Below are 25,967 nucleotides of genomic sequence, written 5' to 3' on the forward strand. Positions count from 1 at the left end.
CTGTAAATGAAATGAACAACAGATGTCTTAACTTATATCATAAAGGTCAGGCTTCAATCTTTTTGCAAAGTAGTGGGCCTCCTTAGCCGAGTGGTCAGGAGTGCAGTAGCACACGCTCCTTGAGTAGAACGGGGTTCAAGCCCCTGACTGCTAAATAAGGTCAATCTGCAAACCTGCACTGAACCAGCGTGGCAGATTATGGTTGAGGACGCCTCCTCAACAATTCATGTTGAGGAGGCGTCCATCCTGCAGTGGGTTGATAATTTACCTTTATTTTTTTTTTTACTTTTCGCACAAGTTTCATCAGAACATTTACAACTTTAATCGAATACTATGAAAATACAGGAAGTCATAATGACATCAAATCATCTGCAAATCATTACAAAGGATGAGAAAACGCTTCAATTTGCAGGACCATGCATTGGTCCTTCCTGTAACTTGAAGGAGAATACAGAGGCCATGGAATATATCCTATGCATTCTCAACATCTGAAACGTTTAAATTTTACTCTCTGAGTTTTTGTGAAGTATCAGGTGCACATCTAGTACCTTCCCTGAGTTGCAGCTTCACAAAAGCGATGTAGAGCATAGGCGTATGAAATGAATCGGACTATCATAGGGACATCTGGCGTTCATATAGAACACCTGTAGAGGATTGCTGAGGGTAAGGATAGCACAGTAAATATAATCACTATCCTCCCAACACCAGGTAGAAGAGGCCTGAATTCGAATCCTGTCAATGACGCGAGGACTTTTATAGGCATTTTTCACAACTTAGCTGAGTTAGTCGATCTCAGGCGAGGGTAGCATCACTCTCCCGGAAAATCAGGCTTTTTTGTCCAGCCAATTGGCAAATCGACCACAGAATACAAACAATTTACTGACACAGTATAGTGACGCCTCGTAACCTTAATTGCTTTGTCGCTTAACACGCATACACACAGACAACGCACACCTCTATAGAAAACCTGACGCTTCCCTTATATTCTGTAAGTGAATTAATGTCATGATCCTTCCTATATATCCATAGTACTGTATTTGACTAGGATTTGTCCCTCTATGTATTACATTTGTGTGTTAACACAAAGTGTGTTTGTGTTAACACACAAACTGCAAATGTAATACAGGGTGGGCCAAACCTCTTTTAGTAGTAAAATAACAAAAATGGCGAGTTTTCGAAAAAAAGGAAGTCATTTTCAATGATAAAAGGAGGAGGAATGGATATTTTATACAGGAATTTATTCTTAAGAAATTGTAAAAATGATTACAAAGTCAGATTTAATGATTAATAGCAATTCTTGCTGATAATAATTGTATAAAATATTATTGAATAGAGTAGGACAGAACTAGTTTAGACCACACTGATTCCTCAGATTGCTTTATAAGCATTTGCTTCCAGAGTGAAAGAAAATGCATAGAAAGAATTTATTTAACATACCGTGTGATTAACCGTTCGTTTTAAGGTCTGTATACCAGTGAGCATTCAAGTTGCTTAGTTGCAATCTCTCAAATACAGGCCATCCATCTTGAAATCTCTCTAAACTGCTCTTCGTGGAAGCTTACGCAGAACGATACATCGCCGTGCTGTCTGCCACTCTTAGAGAAGTCTGGATTCGATTCCTGTCGACGACTGTAGAATTTCTAAACTCCTGTTCATTAATGCTGTACTTTGGCCGATCTCAGATGGAGGGTGTAGGGTTTTCCCATGAGTTATTCCAGGTTGTTCAGCCCGCAAAACATGCATATCGGTTCGTGAACACACTTCTACAGACACTATACATGTAGAGTTATCAGCGCACGCTTAGAGCCCTTTAATATCAATTTTTTTTTTTTATTATCTCCCAAACTAGGTAACCATTGCCAAGTTAGAGATGTTAAAAGGGATGGGACCGTGTGGTCCCATCCCTTTAACACCCGATTTTTTAACATCGATACTTAACGTGGTCTTACTTTCAGGTGAAACCATGTTAAGAATCGGTTTCGAGACTTGATCATGGCTCATGCTTAAAGAAAACCCCAGGGGCTCACATCTGGTGAATATGGGCTTAGCACACCCAGGGTCCTAAGCTGGATATCATCATTCTTCTCTTTCTTGATGATTCCCTTCTACTTTTCTCTCTCTCTCTCTCTCTCTCTCTCTCTCTCTCTCTCTCTCTCTCTCTCTCTCTCTCTCTCTCTCTCTCTCTCTCTCTCTCTCTCTTAGGGTAACTCGAGAATTTTTTTTTGACTGGTGCAGCATAAGCCTCAGGCTTCCATGCATCATATAGCTGCTAATAATAATAATAATAATAATAATAATAATAATAATAATAATAATAATAATAAAACGTTGGCTTTGGTTCAAGAGGCTGTACGGACAGGCTCTCCTCTGGGAAGCTGCCTGGCTGTTTGCTTCCTATGTAATTTCGCTTTTAGAGCCAGAAAGGGTCATTCTGGGATGAATCCTAATTCTCTTGGCTGATTGACCTTAAACTTACATTCGAGATTTCTGTGGTGTCTGCTAATTTTATTGCCATAATTGCAACTACCATTATTAACATGTTTGAGGCTTCAGCCACCTTAGCTTGAGACTGTCTTGCCAGCATCTATTCACTACAGGAAATCTTCCAAATGCTATGCAGCATTCTTACAATCGTATTCTGGCTTCATATTCGGATTTATCGCGTTAAAGTACAGCAAGACATAATCTGATGCTTCAGATATCATTCAGAGTCGAAATGGAAAATTTTACGAAACGAAATGCTCCTTAATAAAATATATTATTTTATTAAGGAGCGTTCTGTTTCTTATGTACATATGGTAATGCCATTACCAGAATGGCGTTCTGGATCATTCTGAACCTTGGTTTTATTAATATATGCAAGTCCTTAATCATATTCAACATCTTTAAAATTTTTCATGTAAATATTTTTGTTTTCTGCTTTAGGCTTATGAAATAAAAATTTTAACAGAAAATATTTTAAATGCTAATACTGCTAACTCAATAGAAAAGCGTGTACTTACGGTTCAGGAGTATAGAGAGGCATGGAAGGATGTCGAATGTACTGTGTAGAGTGGAATACTCGGAATGCTAGACCAGCCAAGAAATCACGGGAGCTGAGCAGCCCAGCCACTGGACGTAAGGTGAAGCCAGTGCAGTCTAAAGGCGATGAAAAAAAAAAAAAAGTCATGGAATAATAATAATTTTAAGTTGCTATTTCTAAAAGGAACCGTATACCCTATAACAATGAGTTAAAATTCTACATTAATTCCAAACTATAGAAAAAAGTATAATAAAATTCACAAATCAAATGCTAGCATGATTGGTTGTTGTAGGGTTTTAGGCACATTAGCATCTTAGTCCATTTTCGCCGAATATGTCTGCCAATTTCTTGTGTTTTGTGGTCAATTTAGCGTTTTCTGGACGAAAAACCCGAGTTTCGGGGAGAAAAACCACGCCATCCTCGCCTGAAACCGGCTAACTCAGCGTTGTGAAAAAGACCTATAAAAATTCCTCGCGTCATTGACAGAACTCGGTAGTGATTATACGAACTGTGCTACCCCACCTGAGGCACCTCCGTAGCCAGGTGGGAAGGAGCAGCAGTACATAGCACACGCTTCTTGATTAGACCGGGGTTCGAGCCCGTCACCACCAAATATGGAGGATGCAGAAAGGTCAGGGAATGACCACCACATATCCCGGAGCAATATGGCCTTAGTTGCTAATGCTCCTAAAAACCAAATAACAACAACAACAACAGCTACCCCACCAGGGCATCTTTTGCATCATGAAGTCTCTAAACCAGTGGTTACCAATCTTCTGTCACTCAAATTACACTTGAATTTAAAAGAAACAATTTATGAAACCTAAACAGTGATTGTCATTGAACTCAATGGAGTTTTTCCTAACTGCCATACTTGAAAAGTTGTTGTTGTTGTTGTTTTTGTAGGGTTTCAGGAGCATCAGCGACAAAGGCCATATTGCTTTGTGTATAATGAATGTAAATTGCGTATGTTCTGAGGTCGATTTTCTGTTTGCTGGACGAAAAATTGGAGTTTCCGGGAGAAAAACCTTAGTTTTTTTATGGCAAGTGAAAATTGTTTATTCCAGATTGTTTTTGGCACACAGTCTAGAAAAGGTTTGCCATCATTGCTATAGCGCCTCCATACCTAATCCATTGATTAGGAAGTTCATTCAGGTGCGACTCCACTTTGTTGAGGCCCGTCTTGTTGGTAAATAAGATTTGGAATGTCTTCATTCAGTTGACATTAACCGACCCTGTGACATGTCGAGATAGGTAATTCCTATCATTGTAAGTTCTGCAAAGATAACATTTCCTTCCAATATTGCTGCAATGGCATTAACCTTGGAACTGTCCCTTTAATGTACAGTTAACTCATGGGACTTCTGACCCTTCCAGTAGATAAAATATGGTTTCATCACTAAGACTAATTTGTCCGTAATTGTATCATCATTAGCTACGTTTTCGAGGAACTTCATACATCATACCATTTTAAAACATTATACCATTTTACTTAGTACGTTCCAGTTTTTGCACAATCTGTAACCGATGCAAGGAGGTGAATGATCGTACATCGAAGGACTTTCCAAACAAGTTGTTTTAGGTATATTAATGGGAGAAAAATTTACAGTTTTGTAAAGTTATACCAGTTAATAAATAACTCGAAGTAAATTTTTAAGATAATTAGTTTCAATTTCGAAGTAAATTTTAAAATAATTAGATCAGCTCTATAAGCAATATACCTTTCAGGAAGTTTGAAACATCTTCAAGCTGAGGGATATTATCCTCTCTGTACCCACAGTTTGCAACCATCAGGGGAAAAATATGATTATGTTCTTTGCAAGCATGGGTGGGATACAGCTTGGTCAGTTGGCGGAACACCTGGGACCTACAGAAACACAAATTTATATAAGTAGTTTGACTACAGTCAAATAGTTTTAACATCTTATTTAGTACCCGTATAACTGAAAGTACATACACAAAAAGGAATCATGGTGACATGAGATAGCTTTAGAATAGTTATGTTAAAAATGAAAAAATTTGATTATATGAGGTATGGAAATAAAGCATCCGAACTGGCGCAATAAAAAGAACGCAAGCTGAAGAAGCTCAAATATGGTTTTATTTTTATTCAAAGTAATCACCACCTGATTGAATTCACTTATTACATTGTTATAAATTTCTGAAAAGAGTCAGCGAAGGCCTCGAAGGAGATGATGTTCAGTTCGGCGGTTACGTTTTACTTTAAAAAAAAAAAAAGTAAAGTGCAGCCATTATCAACCCACTGCAGGATGGAAGCCTCCTCAACAATTCATGCTGAGGGAAATGGACCATAATCTGCCACGCTGGTCCAGTGCGGGTTGGCAGATCGACCGTATTCAGCAGTCAGGGGCTTGAACCCCGGTCTACTCAAAGAGCGTGTGCTACTGCACTCCCGCTCCTGTCCACTCGGCTACGGAGGCCGTTTTCGTTTTACTTTATGTCCTCTCAACATCCAGAAATCTCTTTACTAAGGGAAGATTGTTGAAACACCTGTACGTAGAAAGCAGCGCTGAACTCTTTTCTGTTCAGGTACAAATTTCTTGTGAATCACACCCTGTTTTTCTAAGAACATGATCAGCATCGTCTTGATCCTACTTCTATAAATGATACTTTTTGGGACCTTGGTGATGATTTTGAAGTCCACTGCATGCTCTGACGTTTCGTCTCTGGGTCGTACTCAAACACCCAATCTCATCATCAGTGACAATACAGTCGAGGAAATTGGGATTGTCTTGACAAATCTGGATGAAGCCTTCGCGTGATGGCACTCTTCATTGCATCTGGTCATCCATGAGGCTGTGCAGCAAAAATGTTGCATAGACCTTCCTTTACCCTAAATTGCTGCAATCTTCATTGCAGAATTTAGCATTAGCATTAGTAGACGCATATGATGCAAGAAAGCAAGCTTATCATCAGCCAAAAAAAAAAACCCCTTCCCATTTTACTGATCCTTTTGTTCCAAATGTTTGTCTAGTTCTGTCTTGAATTTATTTAAGCTATCAACTTCCACAGCAACAGACGGAAGTTTGTTCCAGCAATCAGCTACCCGCTTGCTAAAGGCAAATTTCTGCACATCTATTCTACAACTGTCTTTCCTCAGTTTGAATGTATGCCCCCTCAGGTTTGTAATCTGAGCAAGAGGAAAAATCCCACAGCATTGAGCCTGCTCAATCCATTCAAGGCCTTATACACCCAAATCAGATCGCCTCGCAGGTGCCTAGTCTCCAGAAGTTGCAATTTGCAGAACTTAAGCCTTTCTTCGTAAGAGCACCCATTTGTTCCCCTCACCAGTCTTGTTGCCCTTCTCTGTACTCGTTCTAGCAACTCTACATCCTTCCTAAAATGAGGCTTTAAGACCTGTACGCAGTACTCAAGATGTGGCCTGACAATTGCTTTATACAAGGGGATAATAACTTCTTTTTCTCTGCTAGCAAAATTTCTATATATCATTGGCAAAACTCCATGACTCTAGCAGCCTGTCTGCACTGCTCAGAAAACTTCATATCTGACTGCACAATTACCCCCAGGTCTCTTCCATTCTCCACTACTCTGAGTGTAATACCACCCAGTTTGTACATTTCTCTTGGGTTACTGCTACCCATATGCAGTACTTTCTATTTGTCAAAATTAAACTTCAGTTGCCACTTCTCAGCACACTACCCAACTTTTACAGATCCTGTTACAGCAGCATACTGTCATTAACAACCCTGCCAACCTTTGTATGATCTGCAAACTTTGACATTAAACTTGATATAGCTTCATCAATATCATTGATAAATATACAAAACAACAATGGGCCCAACAGCGAACCCTGAGGAACACCACTAATAACATTAGTCCACGTACAGCAGTATCCATTGATTATCACTCTCTGTCTTCTCCCACTCAATTATCCTTTTATCCATTGTAGCAACTTGCCCTTAATGCCATACTGCTCCAATTTGTACAGTAGTCTTCCATGTGTAACAGTATCAAAAGCTTTCCTGAAATCCAAATATATGATATCAAAATTATTTTTTGCCTCCAGTTCCTTTGTGACCACATCATAGTATCTAATCAAATTTGTCAAACAAGACCTCCCCTTAACAAACCCATGCTGTGTCTGAATTATTACTGCTGTCTTGTCTAGGTGATATCGCAATGCTTCTTTAACCAGTGACTCCATTATTTTCCCTGGAACAGAAGTCGAACTAACAGGTCTGTAATTACTCGTGTCACCCTTTGTGAATTGGAAATACATTTCCACATCTCCAGTCATTTTTACGAATCGTCTCCTTATTGATATCCAACTTATCTGCTATCATTCTGAGGATCAAACAACGATCTCTTGCGACCATTTTTTGAATTTTTGCAATTCTGTTCTCATTTCGGGAGGTTGACGGACGCCCACTTGGGTCATCGCGAACATCCCCACGTTCGTCTTTGAAGTGATTATACCATTCAAACACACTGGTACGACTTAACGTTTCATCACCATAACAGTTTTTAAAACTTCATACGTTTCTGTTGCAGCTTTTTTCAGTTTAAAGCAAAATTTGATATACTGGACAATCTCTGTACCACCATATGTTGGAGGAAGTTTGAACTACAAGATACATACCACTTCCATTTATTTTCAAACTCATGGAACATAACCGCAACAGCACCAGTCCGTAAACTTTATTGCCCCACCTCGTATTTCGCAATATTTTTCGAGATAATTGAAGATACAGCGCTACAAAATGAGTTTTATCCTCGATGTCATATAATACTCGTGTAACAATACAGATCTTATTGGTAATATTTTTAAAAAAATGAAATACTGTATATCAAGAATAGCGAATTCGTTCACTTTGCTGATAGTTAAAATGATATTAGCACATCACTTGACTATGAAGAGAAAACAAGTTGTTATGGTGTTGTTGACCTTGCCAACATAAATATTATGAAACTTACTGATTTCACAAGTCACAAATGGGAAAAAAATATTTATTTTTGCACACGTTATGCAAGAACAATTTATTGTGAAGTATGTGTAATATACCTTTTATCTATTGCTGTCCTCCTAAAAGTAATATAGCACATTGCTTACCATGTTTTTATTTCTTCTTCCGTGTATTTCACACATGGGATTGGTTGGCCACTGCAAAAATTGTAACCTTGATTATATTGCTATTTACATAGGAATTTAAATACGTATAACAATTCAAGACAAGTCACGTATGTTAAAGTCATTTCTACGTTTTATTTGTAACAAAAATGAAATCCTTATTTGTGCTAATAAAAAACTTAAATCTTTTTACACTCCTCGCACTAGATAAGGAGCTGTTCACAAATTACGTTACTCAATTTTTAATTTAAAAAAATAAAACGCTCTCGCACTCTTTTAAACTATTTAAAAGAGCTTTTTAAATTGTTTAAGCAATTGAGAATATAAATTAATTTTTATAAACCACTTTAATTTAGATAATATATTAATCTCAGTTTTCATAAAATGGAATTAATTTCACTAAGTCAACATTAGCGAAATTTTCCTTAACGATGACAATTTTTTTACCAAAAAAATCCTTCCTTTTAAAAACAAAATTCAGAAACAATTCGCCGCTTATACACAGTAAGCAACAAATTCCACTTCATTAAAACTTTAAGGAGCCTTAACCATAATATTTGGTTCAACAGACATGGTTTCAAATTTACTTTCTGGTGCTTACCCATGGATCTTTCCGACAAGGAGTGAAGAGCTGTCCTATCCCCGAAAACTGGTTCGGAGTGATTGGATGATATTTTTTGTTCGTTTCACCAATTTTCAACCAGTGCCACAGGGAGGAACCCGCAATTTTTCCCTCCTTTGACGCTGGTTTAAAATAGGAAAACGATTTTCCCCCTTTGAGGCTGGTTTTAAATCGGAAATAGATGGTCCAATCACTGCGAACCAGTGGGCGAAGCTAGGTCAGCTCTTCTCCTTGTCGCAAAGATCCATGGGTAAGCACCATAAACTAAATTAAAACCCAGACATGCATTGGATTATCGAATTCATTCCCAATATTTGATATTCTTTAATTGGATATCAAATTAATGCATACTGTGTACTGTATATCATAATAAGTAAATTAAACAAGTGTTTTTAATAAAAATAAAAATAGCATTATAATTAAAATAACATCCAATATTATTATACATATATATTAAGTAAAATTAATATATTAATAATATTATTATTGATGATACAGAAATTTCAAAATATCTAATAACTTCAGATTTTGGCTGAACCAGAAGCGTAACTTCAAAGGAAGTTTAGCCTAGGAGATTTACCTTGATATCGATAAAAACATTTTCAAAATCGGAGAAAATGTAAAATCTGCGATGCAAAATCGAATTTTCAGTGTAAATAAATATCCAACTTACTGCCTGTAATGGAAAGCGATATCTGCAAACTGTTTTCTCCTGGCACGATATTCAGTATCCTTGAAACCCTAAAAGTAATAAGAAATAAACTAACATTAATAATAACATTGAACCGTTCTATTTTAAATTATCCAAACGTGATTATTTGGAATTAATTTGATGATATACACATTTTTTTCGGGAGCGAAGATGAGCAGTGCCCATTGATAACCACTCTCTGTCTTCTCCCACTCAACCACCCCTTTATCCATAGCATAACTTGCCCTTAATGCTGCACTGCTCCAATTTCTAGCTGTATTTTAGTAGTGTATTGATACAGTATGCTGTATTTACCTTATATATAGTGCGAGAGCAATGCCATGTGGTGAGTGAAAGAGGTGCTAAGCTTATGGGAAGCTAAATTTTACGCTGTAATCCATTTCTAGAATTAATTTAAAATATTTTGTGTTGTATTAATGGCAAAAATCGTGCTTTTAGGTATTTTAATTAATTAACGTTATTTAAATTATTTTATTAATGTTATTTTAATTAATAATCTCTTACCGGATGGTCTGCTTCTAATTCAGAACCATACGAAAGAATGTGATTAGCAAACCGATCAAGTTCCGATATCTTCCGAGGAAACCAAGGCACGGTATCTGTAAGAGAATGTGTAATCTTGGAATGAGTGGGTTCTTCATTAATTAAAATATTTTCAACAAAAATAACATCTGAATATTAAATACGCAATTACGTTTACCATTCCAGTTATTATCACTGAAATATTCGCAGTTCACTAATCAACTTTTTTTTTTTTTACTTTTAATTAAAGAATTTAAATGCTATCTTAAAGCAGCAGCTGTAGTTGTGGTACTGAAATGTGTTCAAATTATACATCCTTTCAAGTCCTAAACCTACCTTGAATACATTCCTGCACAAGAAAAAATTAGCTAGTAAAGTAATCCTGCAGGCAGTTTAGTATGATAAAATATTTATTAAAATCACAACGACTTTTTGTAGATGCTTGCGATTTTTCATGCCGTTAGTGATAAGAAAAAGAGCAAGGCGTTATTTTTGTCCTAATGAAAAACAGGATACCTTTCCCCCAAACATACCAGCATTATCCTTGTGATCTCTTGATATTATTGTCATGTACTGAGATTTGTTCCGAAGTATTTCTAAGGCCCCATTCAAGTTTCCAGATCTTGTGTCGCATTCAACGATGAACTCGTAGTCATCTTGAAATCGTTTGGAAGAACGAGATTCGATGCGATGGAGGTTAACTTGGTTGTCCTAAAATCAAATAAAATTAAGAGAGGTTAAAAATGGAGCATGAAAGATGCTGAAATTTTTATTTCACTTAGCAGAATATATCCGGGGAGAGTTTTCAATATTATAAAGTTCGCTCTACTGATAATATTGTTAGGGATTCATATAGGATTAAATTATTAGGGATTTTCTTTTGGATCATTCATTCTTCGACGTATTTTATAATTACGAAATGATTCTCTTTCTCTACATACAACTGAAATAGCCAGAGAAGTGGAAAATATCGACAATGCCCTATATTCTTTGTATATTCCATATAAAGTAGTGTATGTATAATATATTTCTGATATTTTCAAAGATCCAGGTGAAAAATATCAGCAGACAATTGAAAATACTAGCAATGTTTTACAGTCATTCATATACAATGAACTCGCTTCGCCTTGAAATAGTAAATTTGAAGTGAAAATTACAAATTACTACAGAAATCTTCAACATTGGGTATCTTTATAGATTACAACAAGAACTAAAATGTTTAAAAAAAATTTAAAAAAAACGGAAATCAAATTTAATTTTTTGCTTTACTTTATTAAAATAAAGTAAAGCAAAAAATTCTGAAATGAATTCAAATCTTACCTTGAATACTTTCAAGGCCTCTGCTAACACTCCAACATCTTCTTTTAGGGAAAATATGACACTCATGACATGTAGTTCACCGTTTCCTTCCATAATATACGAACCGCCAGTCTTGCGGCTGGGATGCTAAGAGAAGTAATATAAATATAAATATACGGTGGAAGAAAATGGAACAACATCAATGATAGTTCTTTGAATCTATTTAAATACAGGAACAAGAAAGGTTTCGTGTTTAATACTGGGTATTGTTGGTATTCCTAAACCATAGACAAGAATTAAATGTAGCAAAAATTAAAGCATAAATGATGATTTTAATTTTCATAAAGTTTGAAATTTGTAAATTTTGCTGGCTGGTTGTAGCTAGACTCTAATTGTTCTGGTTGTGCTGTCTTTAATTTGGAACACTTCACTGAAAGAGGCCAATCATTCTCATAATGCATTTAACAGTTGAAAACACAGATCGCGTATTTGTGATGTTGTTTAGTATGTTGTTCAATCAACAATAGATAGAACTTCCCTTACCTACGCATTACCATGAGAACCTTCCCTCCACCTGGTCCAGATGAATCTTCATGGATAAAACAAAATATTACTGCCACACCGCAACGTGATTTTTTGTCCCTTTTAAATTACATTTGAATACGCTTTTGGAATAAGTTTATGAAAATATAAATATTAAATTAAGAAAATATGAAGGGATTAATTCATTAAGTTCACATCATCTAGGCAGTATAGTGGTTACGAACGCTGTCCTAACGCGCCATGTGGATAAAGCCTGAGTTCAAATCTCATCAACAGAGGAAGAAATTTTTATGGGCTTCTTTTACGCGGTGGCCAAGTTAGTCGGCTTCGGACAAGTATTGCACACTTTTCTCATTATTTCTGAAAAATAGGATTTTTAATTCAATAAAACAGTTAAACTGACCCCTCATAGCCTTAATTACATTCGTACTAAAACACGACACGAAACCGAACAACATTAAATTCTCATAATTTGACCTTGTGTTAGGTCATTTCAGAAGTTTTATAATCCGGACATTTTTAATTGTTTTGCAAAAATAAAATATAGGATATTTGAGCAAAGCTTCGAATTCTCCATAAGGATAAAACTACAGTGATAGAAATAAAGGGCCAAACATATATTCGAAGTAAAAATAAAAAGAATCAAATTATAATAAAACTTGTTGAAAATAAAAATAAAACAAGTAAGAACTTTTCTAACGTATCAATGGTTCACTGATTGTTAACTAAAACGTACCTTGACATGGTGAATGCAATTTGGTACTGAAAAGGGATTTTAGCACTCTGATGCGTATCTTCCGATGACTGAGGAAATAAGATAAATGGGATTCCAAGAGAGGAAGAGGGAGAAAAGTGATGTAGAAGAGAATATTTTTAAAAATGGAGGAAGCATGATTATCTCCTATTGTGTGATGTGACCTTGTTAGCTAGTTTCACAAAGTGACCTTGATATACAGGTTTAAAGTGCCCTTATTTCGAAGAGAGGCAATTATTTTCGTATGCGTATCTCAGCAGAGCTACTCTTGTCGGATATCAGTATATTAAACTAGGAGCAACGCTTTCAGGAATCCATTAGGTTTCAGTGGAGATCACCTTGAGCTAAATTATTTCAGGAAATAACTGGCTAGCTACTTCCTGACACCGTTAAGCTATTATTTTATTACATAACTATTATTCGTAGTTACGAATATTTAAAAAAAAATAGAAAAAATGATCTATGCAAAACCAGTGATGTTATATTATACAATATTTGACCGGGCTAGCCGGGTGGGTAAAAAGCCTGCCTGGCAACCCAAAGGTCATGGATTCGAATCCCGCCTGGGGCTTGGATATTACGATGGTGCCGTACTCTCCGGTTGGACCTTACGGCCACGAAGGAAGTAGGAAAAAACTGGTTCCTTCGTGTAATGCTCACATCATACGATAAAAAAAAATACATATAATATTTGATAATATAGGATTATAAATGCTTCATATGCGTAAGTATATATTTTTAAGAAAATATTTTACCTTTAAAATATACTTTTTTTCAGTCAACTAGTTCCCAGTTCTATAGAAATGGAAAATAGCTGTTACTAAATTTAAAAAGTTACAGCTTGATATCGATAACTTCGGCAGGAAATACTTAAGTCGTAAGGATTATATTTCACGCCGAATAAGAATTACGTATTCGTAAGTAAGAATTCTCTTGTAGAACTTTAAATATTTTGTAATTTTAACTGATCTCTGAATTTCCACGCCATCAAGGCTGGAAATTCAGAGATCAGTCACGACAGATCGCTGAATTTCCAGCGGTGATTCCACTATGAGTTATGACCTTTTTTTCTTGCACTCAAAAGCTCGGCACATATATGCCGAGCTTTTGCTGGCTGATAGAGAGTGTTTCTTTTTTTCTGCGTGCAAGACGTCTGTAGTGCGACAAACTAAATTCAAAACTTGACGTACTGTTAGATGTGACTGAATTATTGAAGAAGCGAGTTCATGCTTCAGTCTGACGAGTCCCCAGGCTGAAGCAATTCAGTCTGGGGATTCGTCAGAGAATCAAATGTCTGATGCTATGTTGGGTGTAATACTTCAGAATCCTTCCCTAGGAATGGATCAACCGGTACAGAATGTTATGGTTTCTCAGGAGATAGTCTTAACTGGGGACTCAGTTGTAAGGGAGACAGGAAATATTTTGGAAGTAAAACAGATGACACAGAATCAGAGTAGGTCAAGAGGATAAGAGAGAGTGATGCTTCTGATCATAAACTTCCTGAAGCCAGTAAGATTGTTCTTTTAGATTAAGTTTACCCGGATATCGAGACTGTGTGGTGTGAAATGATTAGTAGTAAAGGGAAAATGATAGCAAGGGTATATTACAGGCCTAATGACTGAAGAGTATAACAAAACTCTCTTTAAGAAGAATGAATGGGATAATTAGTACGATTGTCTCATTGTGAGCAGTTTCAACCTACCTCTTATAGATTGAAATAAGTGAACCAAAAATACACTAGATTATAAACTATGGGATGAGGACCTAAAAGTGGATTAAGACGTAAAAGACAGTTATTACAATTCGATCTGACATGAAATTTTTCATTCAGTGTAAACAGGCGGCTAGGAAGGCATGCGGCATCCTGTCCATGATTTATAGGGCCCTGGCCAGTAGGGAGAAGGACGTCATTATTCCTCTATATAAGACGATGGTTAGACAGCATTTGGAATATTGTATTCAGATCTAAAAGGCCACACGAATATTACCTCATCTGCCTGTGTGTGTGTGTATAATGTTTATAAATTGCGTTTTTCCTCTGGTCGGTTTGCCTGTTTTGCTAGACGATAAACCTACGATTCGAGGGGAAAAACATCGCTATCTTTGCCCATGACCGATTAACTCAGCCACGGAATGAAAAAAAGTAGATTCGAACCAAGTTTTTTTTTCCCCCGGTATGGAAAAGACAATGATTATAACCACTGCGCTACCACGACGATTATATTCAGATCTGGAGATCTGAATATAGTCTTCGCTTTTAACTCTCTTCTGCAGAGAGTTAAAAGAAAAGCGACCTGATTAGTGCTGAGCTCAACTTAACACTGCTATGAAGAACGGCTTAGAAAATATGCACCGCGAAGTTTGAAAATTGGATATCTAAAAGCAGATTTGATTGAGTGGTATAAGGAGCAGAATAGGTTGAGCAAAATGGATAAGGAAGATCTAATTCTTGTGTTTTACGTGAGATAAAAAACTAGCCAGTACAAATATAAAATCTTAAGGAATAACAGAAGACTGGATCTTATGAAGTTCACCTATAGGCAGGGGTTGCTGAACACTGGAATAAGTTGCCTCCCAAGGTGGCAGTGTGTCTGGCTAAGCGGAATTTGAACAGTACACCTTGTGGGAATGAGAGAACAGTATACCTTACGGTGATGAGAATAATATGAATATTCTGCTTTATTATTTATTTATTTCGCTAATGCAGAAAAGTTCGCTTACTTTCATATACTAATACTAATACTAAAAACAAGCATGAAATGTATAAATCTAATCATTTTTAAACAGAAAAATAACACGAGAGACCAAGTTCATAAGGGTATATTTCTTTATTAGATTACTGTTGTAGTGTTCATGCAAAGAATTATTCATAAGCTTTCTTAACCTTTAACTACACACGCTGCTAAAGTACTATATGTTCTAATACCTTTCTCGTTTGGAATATTCATAAAAAATAAAAACCACTTTTTTTACTTTCAGTTGCGTTTAAATTTTGTTATATGCGGAAGGTCGATTATCCCACAGTAGATCATTCGAAACGTAGACTATCAAACTAACAATAAAGCTAGTGAAAAGTTGGGGCTTGTTTTTTTTTTTTTTTTTTTAGCAATATCTAGCAGCAAAGCTGAAATGCGAAGTCTTTGTGCCCTTTTAACACCTCTGATATAATTCTTTTTGAAATAGCGCACAAGACTTCAGTTTCTTTTGTTAAGCTGGACTTTATTTATGCTTTCGGAATTTGAGTTTGCATGAAGCTCGTGTATAGACGAGAAATAATGCCCTCGTGAAGCCTTTGCTTAAAATAATTTATTTAATATAGAGAACAGCCGTTTTAGGTTCTTTCGGTTCTATTTAATGTTTTAAAAAAATACTCGTACTACATATTTTAGCACATTTTACGTGAAGAACCCCAAGTAAGGTAGTCATAACCCCGGGGGCTTGGCACACCCAGGGTTCTGAGCTAGATATCATCATTCTTCTCTTTCTTGGTGATTCCTTTTGACTCTCTCTCTCTCTCTCTCTCTCTCTCTCTCTCTCTCTCTCTCTCTCTCTCTCTCTCTCAGGGTAACTCGGGAATTTTTTCGGCTGGTGTAGCATAAGCTTCAGGCTTCCCTGCACCATATGTCTAATAATAATAATAATAATAATAATGTTCTGTATACTTGTCTTTATACTTGTATCAGAGCATAATCTATTGTATTGCATAGTACATGTTGCTTTATGTCTACGAAATTTAAATGTGTAGTGCTGTCCATCAAATGACAAAAATTGATATTACTGAAACTGAATAAAAATGTTAATGGTTTTTTTTTAGAAAAATCAATGATCTTGAAATTAAAAAAAAAAAAAGAGGCAATTTTAAAACCTAATATAAAAAGTTTATACCCACAATTTCGAACAAAACCCTAAGGCATTAATATTTTTATAACCTATTACCTTACTTTATTAGGAACTCCTGCTGGAAGTATTCTAGAAATTCTCTCCAGACCCAGATTTAATAACAGATAGGAAAAAAGGTGTACATTAACTCGTCACTTCCATAAATATCTTTCCACTCTAAACTTATTGATAACGGATTTCTGACTGCTGCTCATACATGAAATCCTTTCATATAACAACTGTGAGTTGCTTTGTCAGCAAAACGTATAACTGTCCCAACACCTCACACTTGTTAAGAAGCAGGTAAGGAAGTCCTCATACATGTAACTATGGTCTGCGATGAATAATTTCTTCAAACTGAAATGATAAAGTTCTCTAAAGGACATTTCTTCTAAACTCAAGTTCTAAGAAAACTCCAAAAATCCATTGACGGTAGTTCACCCTCTCACCTATAACAGCATCATTGGACAGCAAAAAAAAAAAACCTGGATTATGCTCCACACGTTACCTTTCAACTGATAATAATAAAGTAACTATGAAGGCGTGTTTTATTAGGTTATGTAGTATTTCGAACATTGCATAAGATCTCATCTTAGTATTTTTTTGACCTTGACTTTATGAAAGAAACACAAAATCCGATAAGATATTTTGCAACTTCTTGATTTGTTTACAGGTTAGTAACACTTTCAGGGCTATCCAAGGTCACGAATAGTTCTGTCTATCAACTTTTATAATATTTTTCATATATGCGATAAATGCATTGGGAACTGCGCCAAAATATCTGTTTATCCATATGAGGCTCATTTTTTTAATTATTAATCGCATAGACACAGTGTCCCAGAAAGAAATAACCTGGTTTAGGAGTTCTTTGCTCGCATTGTAGTAAAGTAGCAAAGAAAAACCGCGAAGCTTTACTCGAATCGACTAACTTGGCCACGTTATGAAAAAAGTCCATAAATGGCCTCCCTTCTAGATGGGCTCAAACCAAGGCTGCATCCCATGATCGCTATCCTTTCACAAATGATGTGGAAGGATAGCGATTGTAGTCACTTGACCACCCGTGAAGGCCAATTAATTTCACCTTTTCATCAATAAGAAACAGCGTCAATCTATTCCCTTCTTTCCCTGCTGTAAATTGCATACGTTACATGGTACTTAACATGGTACTTACTATTTCCAGAGTTTCGGCGAAATTTTGCGAATTATATTAGTACCAAAGCTGCTCAGACCATACAACGTATTCAGCACTGTATTTTTAACTTGAGCTATATAACCTGTTTGTGAGATGAAAAGCTGTATAAGCTGTTTCTGGATGGAAAGCCATATAACCTGTTTGTCTGTTTGTGGGATGAAAATCTGTAACACCTGTTTGTTTGTTATGAAATGCCATAAAAAGCCTTGCATTTTTCGCTCACGAAGAGCGAAAGTAAGGAAAGATGAAACGTTAAACTAGCAAAATAATGCCTTTTTAAACACTGTCTTTCATTATAGAGTAAACATTTTCTTTTGATTTCTTAAATCACAATTAATAATCACAATTTTTGGGTATAAAATCGCAAATTCGTTTATTAGACCGTATCCAATATTTGTTTTTTCTTGCAGTCCAATTTTGGAGATCTGTAAAATATGAGTTCATGTTTTACATAATTTTGTAATGTGATATCTAATTTTGTACCATGCGCTACACGCAAGGACTGGTAGTGCATGGTACTGACAATAAGTCCTGATTCTTCTTGGTAACCTTGAAGTGCTCACTTCACGTATCAAATGAACGCGATTAGATAAATTATGAATCAGGTAATACATTACGCGTATCTATGCGTTTTATTATTTTTTTTAATTTATGCGAAGGCATTTTAATTTCAAAACTGAAACGTGATTTGGCTCCGTGTCATCATTGCTTCTGATTATGTAGAGATAAAAGGATTTATGTCATACAAGATATGAACCTGTTCCGCATGTACTCTTTGAAGTTTAAAGTACAATAAAAGTTGTTGTTATAGTAGGGTTTTAGAAGCGACTGTCTGAAATATTGCTCCGTATATATACTGTCTGAAAATTGCTTGTATTCTGGGGTAGATTTTCTGTTTGCTGGACGAAAAATCCGAGTTTCCGGGAGAAAAAACCATGTTACCATCGCTTGAGACCGACTAACTCCGCCACATTGTGAAAAAGGCCCATAAAATTCCTCACGTTACCGACGGGACTCGAGCACGGATCTTTTCCACCCGGTGTGGGGAGTACGGCGATTCTACAAACTTTGCTACCCACGAGGGCTACAAAAGTACATTAAAGGCTGAACTACAGAATATGTAATAAATAAGTATTCTTAAAACTGAAATTTATTTATTTTTGTTCTGTCTGAAAAATGGATGAAATGGGAATGACACGCAGTTACAATAAAATGATTTGAACGAGCTGTCAAGATGTCTGTTACACCGTATAGGTGGGTGTTCTAACGTAAGAAGTACAAGTTATTCAGATCTTCATCACTGAAATTAGATATCATGTCCTTAGCTTCGCGGACAATATAAGTTTTATACGACATAACATAATCTCGGTGACCTAAATAAATTATTACCGTTCTAAGAAAATACTTTTATGCCACACTATGTAGACACTGTTGCAATAAATTAATCTATAGAAACGTCATTACAGAATTAAGTAATCATTAAAGCACATATTTCGAGCTCTAAAGTATTTAAACGCTTTCTCAGTAAGGGGTTGAAAACTATATGAATTAAAACGAAAGCACAAAGACCAACAAAGTGAGGTCCAAGGAGGTACGATAAGAGAAGATCACATCATAGCAACAATCGAACTGGCTGCGGCCTGATTCCGAGAAAAACAGTGATGCGAATGTTTGATGATATTGGATTTTGTACCAAGTGGTTAGTGGTCTGTTTTTTTCTTACTTCTATTCACTCGATAACACATCTCAATTAGCGTTACTTGTAGCAACATGTCATTTGGAGAAAGGCCATCTCAGAGATTTAGAGATGTCCTGCCACTTTACTTTCAATTGCGACTCTATTTAAATAAAATTTAAATAAAGTTGTAGTTTGTATATTTATCAAGTGACGTTTCGAATCATTTTCTGTGCTTATTGAGAAGTCTATTTATTTGAGACCCCTAACTTTGAGCTTGAGGTTCAGAACAAGTGATCCTTATACTCCTTTCCTCTCCTCTAATTAGCCTTGTTTGAAGACATGTTGGTGTTCATTATGAACTCTTCTCTAATGGGTCCCAGTCTAGCCAGATTAAGGACAGTTTACATGTTGTTTGCTCTAGACTTGATTCTGCCCATCCAATATTGGGAAACACACATCTGTTGTGGTGGTTCGATGGTCTCGGTGGCATCACTATCGTTGATCTTACTTTATTTTGTATGGTTCAATGGAGGATTTATAACTACATAAATTGCTGTTCTAAGTGCGCTTGTTTAGGTGAGCCTAATGTCACGTTTGCAGATGACAACGACCCCGTTTTCTTCAGTTGAACTGAGAAACCGAAGGTAGCTGTAGAATTAGATGACCCGCGAGCAGTGGCGGCTCATGACTCTGATGTATGGGGGGGTGCTGCTTCTTAAAGTTACATTAAATAGTCTTGGTTATAAGACATGTAGACATAGATGGTAATGATAAATACTCCATCTGGAAACCTCCAAGGCCAAATACGAACTGGTCGTCTTTGTAGATTTTGAGGGGGCCTTTGACAGGGTATGGTGGGAGAGCGCTCTTGAGAGGCTGCGCACTGCTGATTGTCCACCACAACTCTACTGGTTAATCGGGAACTACTTCACCGACAGAACCTACAGTACAGGCAAGACATAGGCAACTAACACGACCAATTTACAGAGGATGCCCACAGTGTTCCGTATTGGGCTCCCTAATCTGGAACCTGGTTCTTCAGGATCCTTGAAAATTAGCATCCTGAAGGATGCTAATTTTCCAAGGATTCTGAGTGAAAGAATGGGATTTGATGTCTCATTCTTTGATAGTCTCATATTGAGTACGAAAAACAACGTAAGACTTCAATAGCTGTCAGAAATGATCATACTCTGTAGTGATGTAGTGAATTCTAAGCATGTCTGTTGGCACACGCAACTTTTCGTTTCACGATGTAATTATCATTTCCGTATTATGATACAAATTGTATTGTAAACTATATTTTTGTAAAACTTTTCATTAATATACCCCAGAGAATAAAAAAGTTATTCTGTTTTTTTTTTTTTTTTTTTGTTGTTTTTTTGTGATTGTTACCATAACTTCGTCCATCAGAAGAGGTTGTTGTTGTTAAGTTTGTTGATGCATCAGCAACTTAGGCTATAATGCACTAGAAGAGGTTAGAAGTCTTGTTAAGGAAACATTGGCACGTAATAAAAATTATTCTTAGAATACAATCGTAGTGGTTGTTGATATGGGGGAGTTAAATTTAAGGGATTGAAAAATGCCTGAGATAGAAACAGATGAATAAGTGATTGGTGATATAAACAAACAAAAAAAACGTAAAATAAACAAAGACATAAAACGTAAAAGTAGAGGCAAAAACGACTTACTTCAAAGGGGTAGCGTCATTTGTAACTTTCTTCAGTTTTATAGAACAGCAATAAAACAATCTGTTATCCAGAATTTAAGATTGGGTAGTGGGAAAGGATCTACATCAAACCCTTGTACATCGAGCTTTTAAGTACACACATTTCTCATATAACGAGCTTCAATCCGGATTTAACCTTTTGTTGACTGTCCAACGGAAACGTGGAAAAATTTTAAATCCCAGGCACTTCTCCCATGTGCACTATAAACATATCTTTTGACCTCACATGTCCATCCGATATTGGACACCATTTACGAGGTTTAAAATAAGCTGTGAGCTTTGTAATATCATTCTTTATTTTAAGATTATAATGGAAAATAAATAATTTTTTTAAAAATTTCAAACATATTACAATAAACTGCCATCTACTCCTCTTATTTTTAATACTTCATCTTAAATGCAAAGTGCTTCACGGGAAATATTTCTCATATTCACTATCAGCATGTTTATTGACCTTATATGGACCATCCTGGAGTATATGCATATGCATAAATTAATAAATATTTCATATTAAGGTTACACGAGAGGTCAAATTCATCCACTCATGTGTATTATATCCGTAAACTGTGTGTGTGTTTTCTTATCAGTTTGCCTGTTTTGCAGGACGCAAAAACTTGTTATCCTCAGCCGAGAACGAATAACTCAGCCAACCCAAAAAGACCCATAACAGTTACTCTCGTCATTGACAGGATTAGAACCCAGATCATTTCCAGACGGTGTGAGAAGGACGATGTTATAAACACTGTGCTACTGCCCCATAGTATAGGAAAATTTTATTTAGTTGGTTGTTTTTTCATAGAATCCCTTCGGACAGACGTGCCGAAAAATTATACGCAAGCGGACTCGTGACAGCATATTGTGTGTGGATTGGGATATTTTTTCGATTTGTAAATTTAACATACATGATCCAGAATTTTAAATATAAAATACGCCAGCTAAGGGTGAGCTTTTAAGAAACTACTCCTATTATACAATAGCTAAGACAGGGTCGCGTTATACATTAACCCGATTAAATCGGTAAAATTATATACTCTCTCAATTGTCAGCTGGTGTCATGTTCCGTGACACCAACGCAGAGAGTGAGGATTCAGAGCATGAATCCTCATTCTCAGAGATTCCATCCCTGCGGACTACCATAATAAGAATCTAGAGATTACTCTTTGCTTTAAATTAATTAATCACATTCTAGGATAAGACTTATCATCACAAATTACTGTTTAGCAGCCAGGTTGTACATGTTGTTGTTGGGTTTTAGGAGTGTCAGCGACTAAGGCCATATTTCTCCGTGTATACTGTCTGAAAATTGCGTGTGTTTTGTGGTCGATTTCCTGTACGAAAAGCCCGAGTTTCCGGGAATAAAAACCATGCTAGCCTCGCCTGAAACTGACTAACTCAGTCACGTTGTGAAAAAGCCCCATAAAAAATCCTCACGTCGTCGGGACTCGAACGCGGGTCTTTTCCACCCAATGTGGGGATAGGACTATGATTCTACCAACTGCACTACCCATGAGGGCGCTTGTACATGCACATAACATCTCCTAACAGTGAAATATTCTCACAATGAAGTATGCACTCGTTCTTTACGCAGCAGGGATACGGGTGTCACTTACCCACATACTATAAAGAGAATATATATAATTGAATAGGAAAAAACGGGATCAACTGCAGCATTTTTTTTTCACTTACATCTGTAATGAAATTATTTGCATTGAAATTGCAACAAAATTAATATACACTCTTTTGAAACTGAAAATTACAAAACTCTTTTTGGTCACTCTTTTGTAATTGAAAATACATCGTATTACAAAAAATGTACCGTTTATCTAATAATTGTAATTTGTAATAATTTGTTTTCAAATACATTGTTAAACTGGTCCCCACATGTGAGACATTTGTAATAACTATAAGGGATCGATTGTAATAAACACAGGCTGATGGGAACGAAGTATAAATCTTACCCTTACAATGCCAACGTACTTGAGACATGGGTATACAGGGTTATATTATTTAAATTACATGAGTTAATTGCTACAAATAGCCTAAACTCGAATAAAAAAAATAATAATTTTAATTATATTTAAATAAATTCAGGTTGGGCTAACAGTTAGTTCCTTTCTTGTACTTATTGTCAGTCTGGTCAGGGTCAGGCAAGAGTGCATATACCTGTTACACACCAAAGACAAGTAGAACTTTTCTTCACAAAACTAGTTACAATCAATGTCCAAGGTTTGAAGTATTGGACAGTATTGGGAAAGAACATATGATTGAGTCATGTTTTTACACATATATTTTATGTATTCAAAATATTGGATTCTCTAATTTCACTAGCATTAAAATATGAAGGACTAGTTCTGAAAAGTTTGCAAACACGTGATGATTGTTTCGTTAAACCTCTTTAATGAAGTCGCTATAATACTCTATGATCTAGCTGCAATCCAACCTCAGTAACAAATCCGCTAACCAGCTTTATTTATTATGTGTGCTTGATGTCGCATACTGAACCTTGTGTGTGCACTTAATTCTTTGGTTCTGTTGATAAATTGCGTGATATCATAATGAGCTTACAGGTACTTTTGTATATCTCTGTATTTAATCACTGTTAAAGCTTCTTTCCAGGAAAGTCACATCCTTGTAAATTCTTTCACTTCGCTATCATTATTTTGTTTGTGTTGTACTTTATACTTCGTCTTTATATTCATTCCTTGATTAATTTTGTACTTTAGCTTAACGTTAGCTTCTCAGTGTTAATTTTATCTAAGCCTATATTACTTCACTTCTATTCTCAATACCCCGTGACGATCATCACTCAAAATCTAGTTGTGAGTCTCTTGATTTTCGATATTTCCTTTGTTCTTGGGAAACCTCTTGGTGGAATCATATAACATATTTTACATACAATAAAGATTTATTTATCTTCTTTCTATAGCCATACTTCTTCAGTTCTAAAACCGTCACTGATGCAGATCAAAATTCAAAACCACACTGTTGGAATACTAAGAAATGATCTTTAAATAAATAAATGATATTTTCCATTGAGCATCTATTTCGTTTATTTTTGCTTTTTTTTCTGCTAGTCCCGAAAGTTCTCGATAGGAGCGTTTACCGTTTTACATTCGTAATCCTGGTTTTTTAGATTTGGTCGCCGTTTAATGAATAATTTTCAGTATATAAAACGTTCTGATGGAACCTCGAAATTAACTGAAATTGGAAAAAGCAGTTTTCTACGATTTTTCATTTAGTTTTTAAATTACTTTATCTTGAATTTTGGTTACCAATTTATTTATATTTATTGCTGTATTGACAGCTATAGTGCTGAAACGTAGATATAACTCTGACATATCTGGAATTTTTGATTATACCACCGTTCAACAGTCTCATGGTAGTCAAACAAGCAAACGTTTACTGCAAATTTTTTAAATGCATATTAATGAATTTTGAAAAATTTAAAACCTAAGCAGTGTAGCTTCCTGTTATTGTTGTTATAGTAGGGTTTTAGGAGCTTCAGCAGCTAAGGATGTATTGCTCAGTATTAAATTTTATTGTCTGTAAATTGCATGTGTTCTGTGGTCGATTTTCTGTTTGCTGGAAGAAAAACCTGAGTTTTCGGGAGGAAAACCATGCTGCCTTCTCCTAAGACCGACTAGCTCGGCCACGTTGTGAAAAATGACCCATAAAAATTCCTCCCATCATCGACGGGACTGGAACTCAAGACCTTTTCCGTCCAATGTGGGGAGGAATAGCTTCCTGATCAAGTTACCTACCCTCAAGTACGATTGCATAAGAGTGGGCAAAACTGAATTTTTTTTTTCGCTTGTTAAAAAGGCAGCAAAAATGCATAGTTTCTTTAAATATAGATGAGACATGTAGTGAGGTTTTCATAAAAATGTATTACTTTTATTTTCATACAAAATTTAATTGGTGCTTAATATTCTTATTCTGATACAAAAATGTTATAAACTTACTTAGCATGATCGGTACCTCATATTTACACTGCTCTTTGTGTGTTCTTTTCGTACCATAGCAGACAACTCAATGGAAGTTCAGTTTTATTCAAATCCTGCCAAGTATGCCTTAATCCACTTTGCACATGGCTTATGTAATCCGAATCTTTATTTCTTTATTTCCTGAATAGCCGTGATGTTACATTGTTGCTGAGATCATCTGAGATGTGTGCGCGGATCTCAGTTACATGGCTCCTGAGATCATCGCAGATGTGTGCGCGCGCGCTAAGGCAGATAATACCATGAAACGCCACTATATCATGTCTGTAACTGCACGTATTTTTCTTTCAGTTTGCCTGTCAGCTAGATAAAACAAGAGTTTTCTGAAAAAAATGCCATGACACAGTAATAAAACGGCCATTCTTCCAGATCCACCGCAGCAGGAACCTGAAGAGTTAGGAGAGGGGATTCCGTTCGTTTGGTATGATTATTAAAGAGTACAACTGTTCGAGAATCTCGGGAAGGGGTGGCAGAATTTGTGTATGTGTGTGTGTGTGTGTGTGTGTAGGAGTATGCATGTATTAAGCGCCAAAGCAACTAAAGCTATGAGGTATCATTACATTGTGTCTGTAAATTGCGTCACAGAGCAAGTCCGAAACCCTGCGGCACCTACAGCAGCGTACTGGTTGCGTGGCCAACCGCCTCCTCCAGCCGCCAGCTAAGGACCAAAGAAGAAGAAATTGCGTACATTCTATTGTCGGTTTGCATGTTTGCTGGACAAAAAACTCAAATTTTCGAAAAGAAAAAAAACAAACACACCTTGGTTGAGACCGACTAACTTGGCCACGTTGATAAAAAAGTTCTTCGCGTCATTGATGGGATTCCAACTCTGATCTTTTTCACTCAGTGGTAGAAGATAGTATTAGTAGCAGAGGATATGATGCAAGAAATCAAGCTTATACAGCAT

General features: G+C 36.1%; 1 protein-coding gene across 3 annotated transcripts in view; it reads right to left on the reverse strand.

Moving 5' to 3' along the window:
- The window catches only part of Hn (phenylalanine hydroxylase), a 57,420-nt gene that overhangs the window by 11,363 nt on the left and 20,090 nt on the right, over positions 1–25,967 (reverse strand). The window contains exons 1-8 of one of the 3 annotated variants that reach the window (XM_090370519.1): positions 12,567–12,701; positions 11,309–11,434; positions 10,522–10,699; positions 9,971–10,065; positions 9,428–9,495; positions 8,115–8,165; positions 4,744–4,889; positions 3,003–3,138 (exon numbers count right to left, since the gene is read on the reverse strand). In XM_090370519.1, the coding sequence (XP_090226645.1) occupies positions 3,003–3,138; positions 4,744–4,889; positions 8,115–8,165; positions 9,428–9,495; positions 9,971–10,065; positions 10,522–10,699; positions 11,309–11,401 (767 nt within the window). In that variant the 5' untranslated portion in view covers positions 11,402–11,434; positions 12,567–12,701. Of the gene's footprint in view, positions 1–3,002; positions 3,139–4,743; positions 4,890–8,114; positions 8,166–9,427; positions 9,496–9,970; positions 10,066–10,521; positions 10,700–11,308; positions 11,435–11,830; positions 11,934–12,566; positions 12,702–25,967 lie in introns of those variants that run through there. The other 2 variants (XM_090370520.1, XM_090370517.1) reach the window with 2 other exon arrangements.

Source organism: Mastigoproctus giganteus, chromosome 3 (assembly GCF_048544385.1).
Source record: "Mastigoproctus giganteus isolate SK-2022 chromosome 3, ASM4854438v1, whole genome shotgun sequence".
NCBI lineage: Eukaryota > Metazoa > Arthropoda > Arachnida > Uropygi > Thelyphonidae > Mastigoproctus > Mastigoproctus giganteus.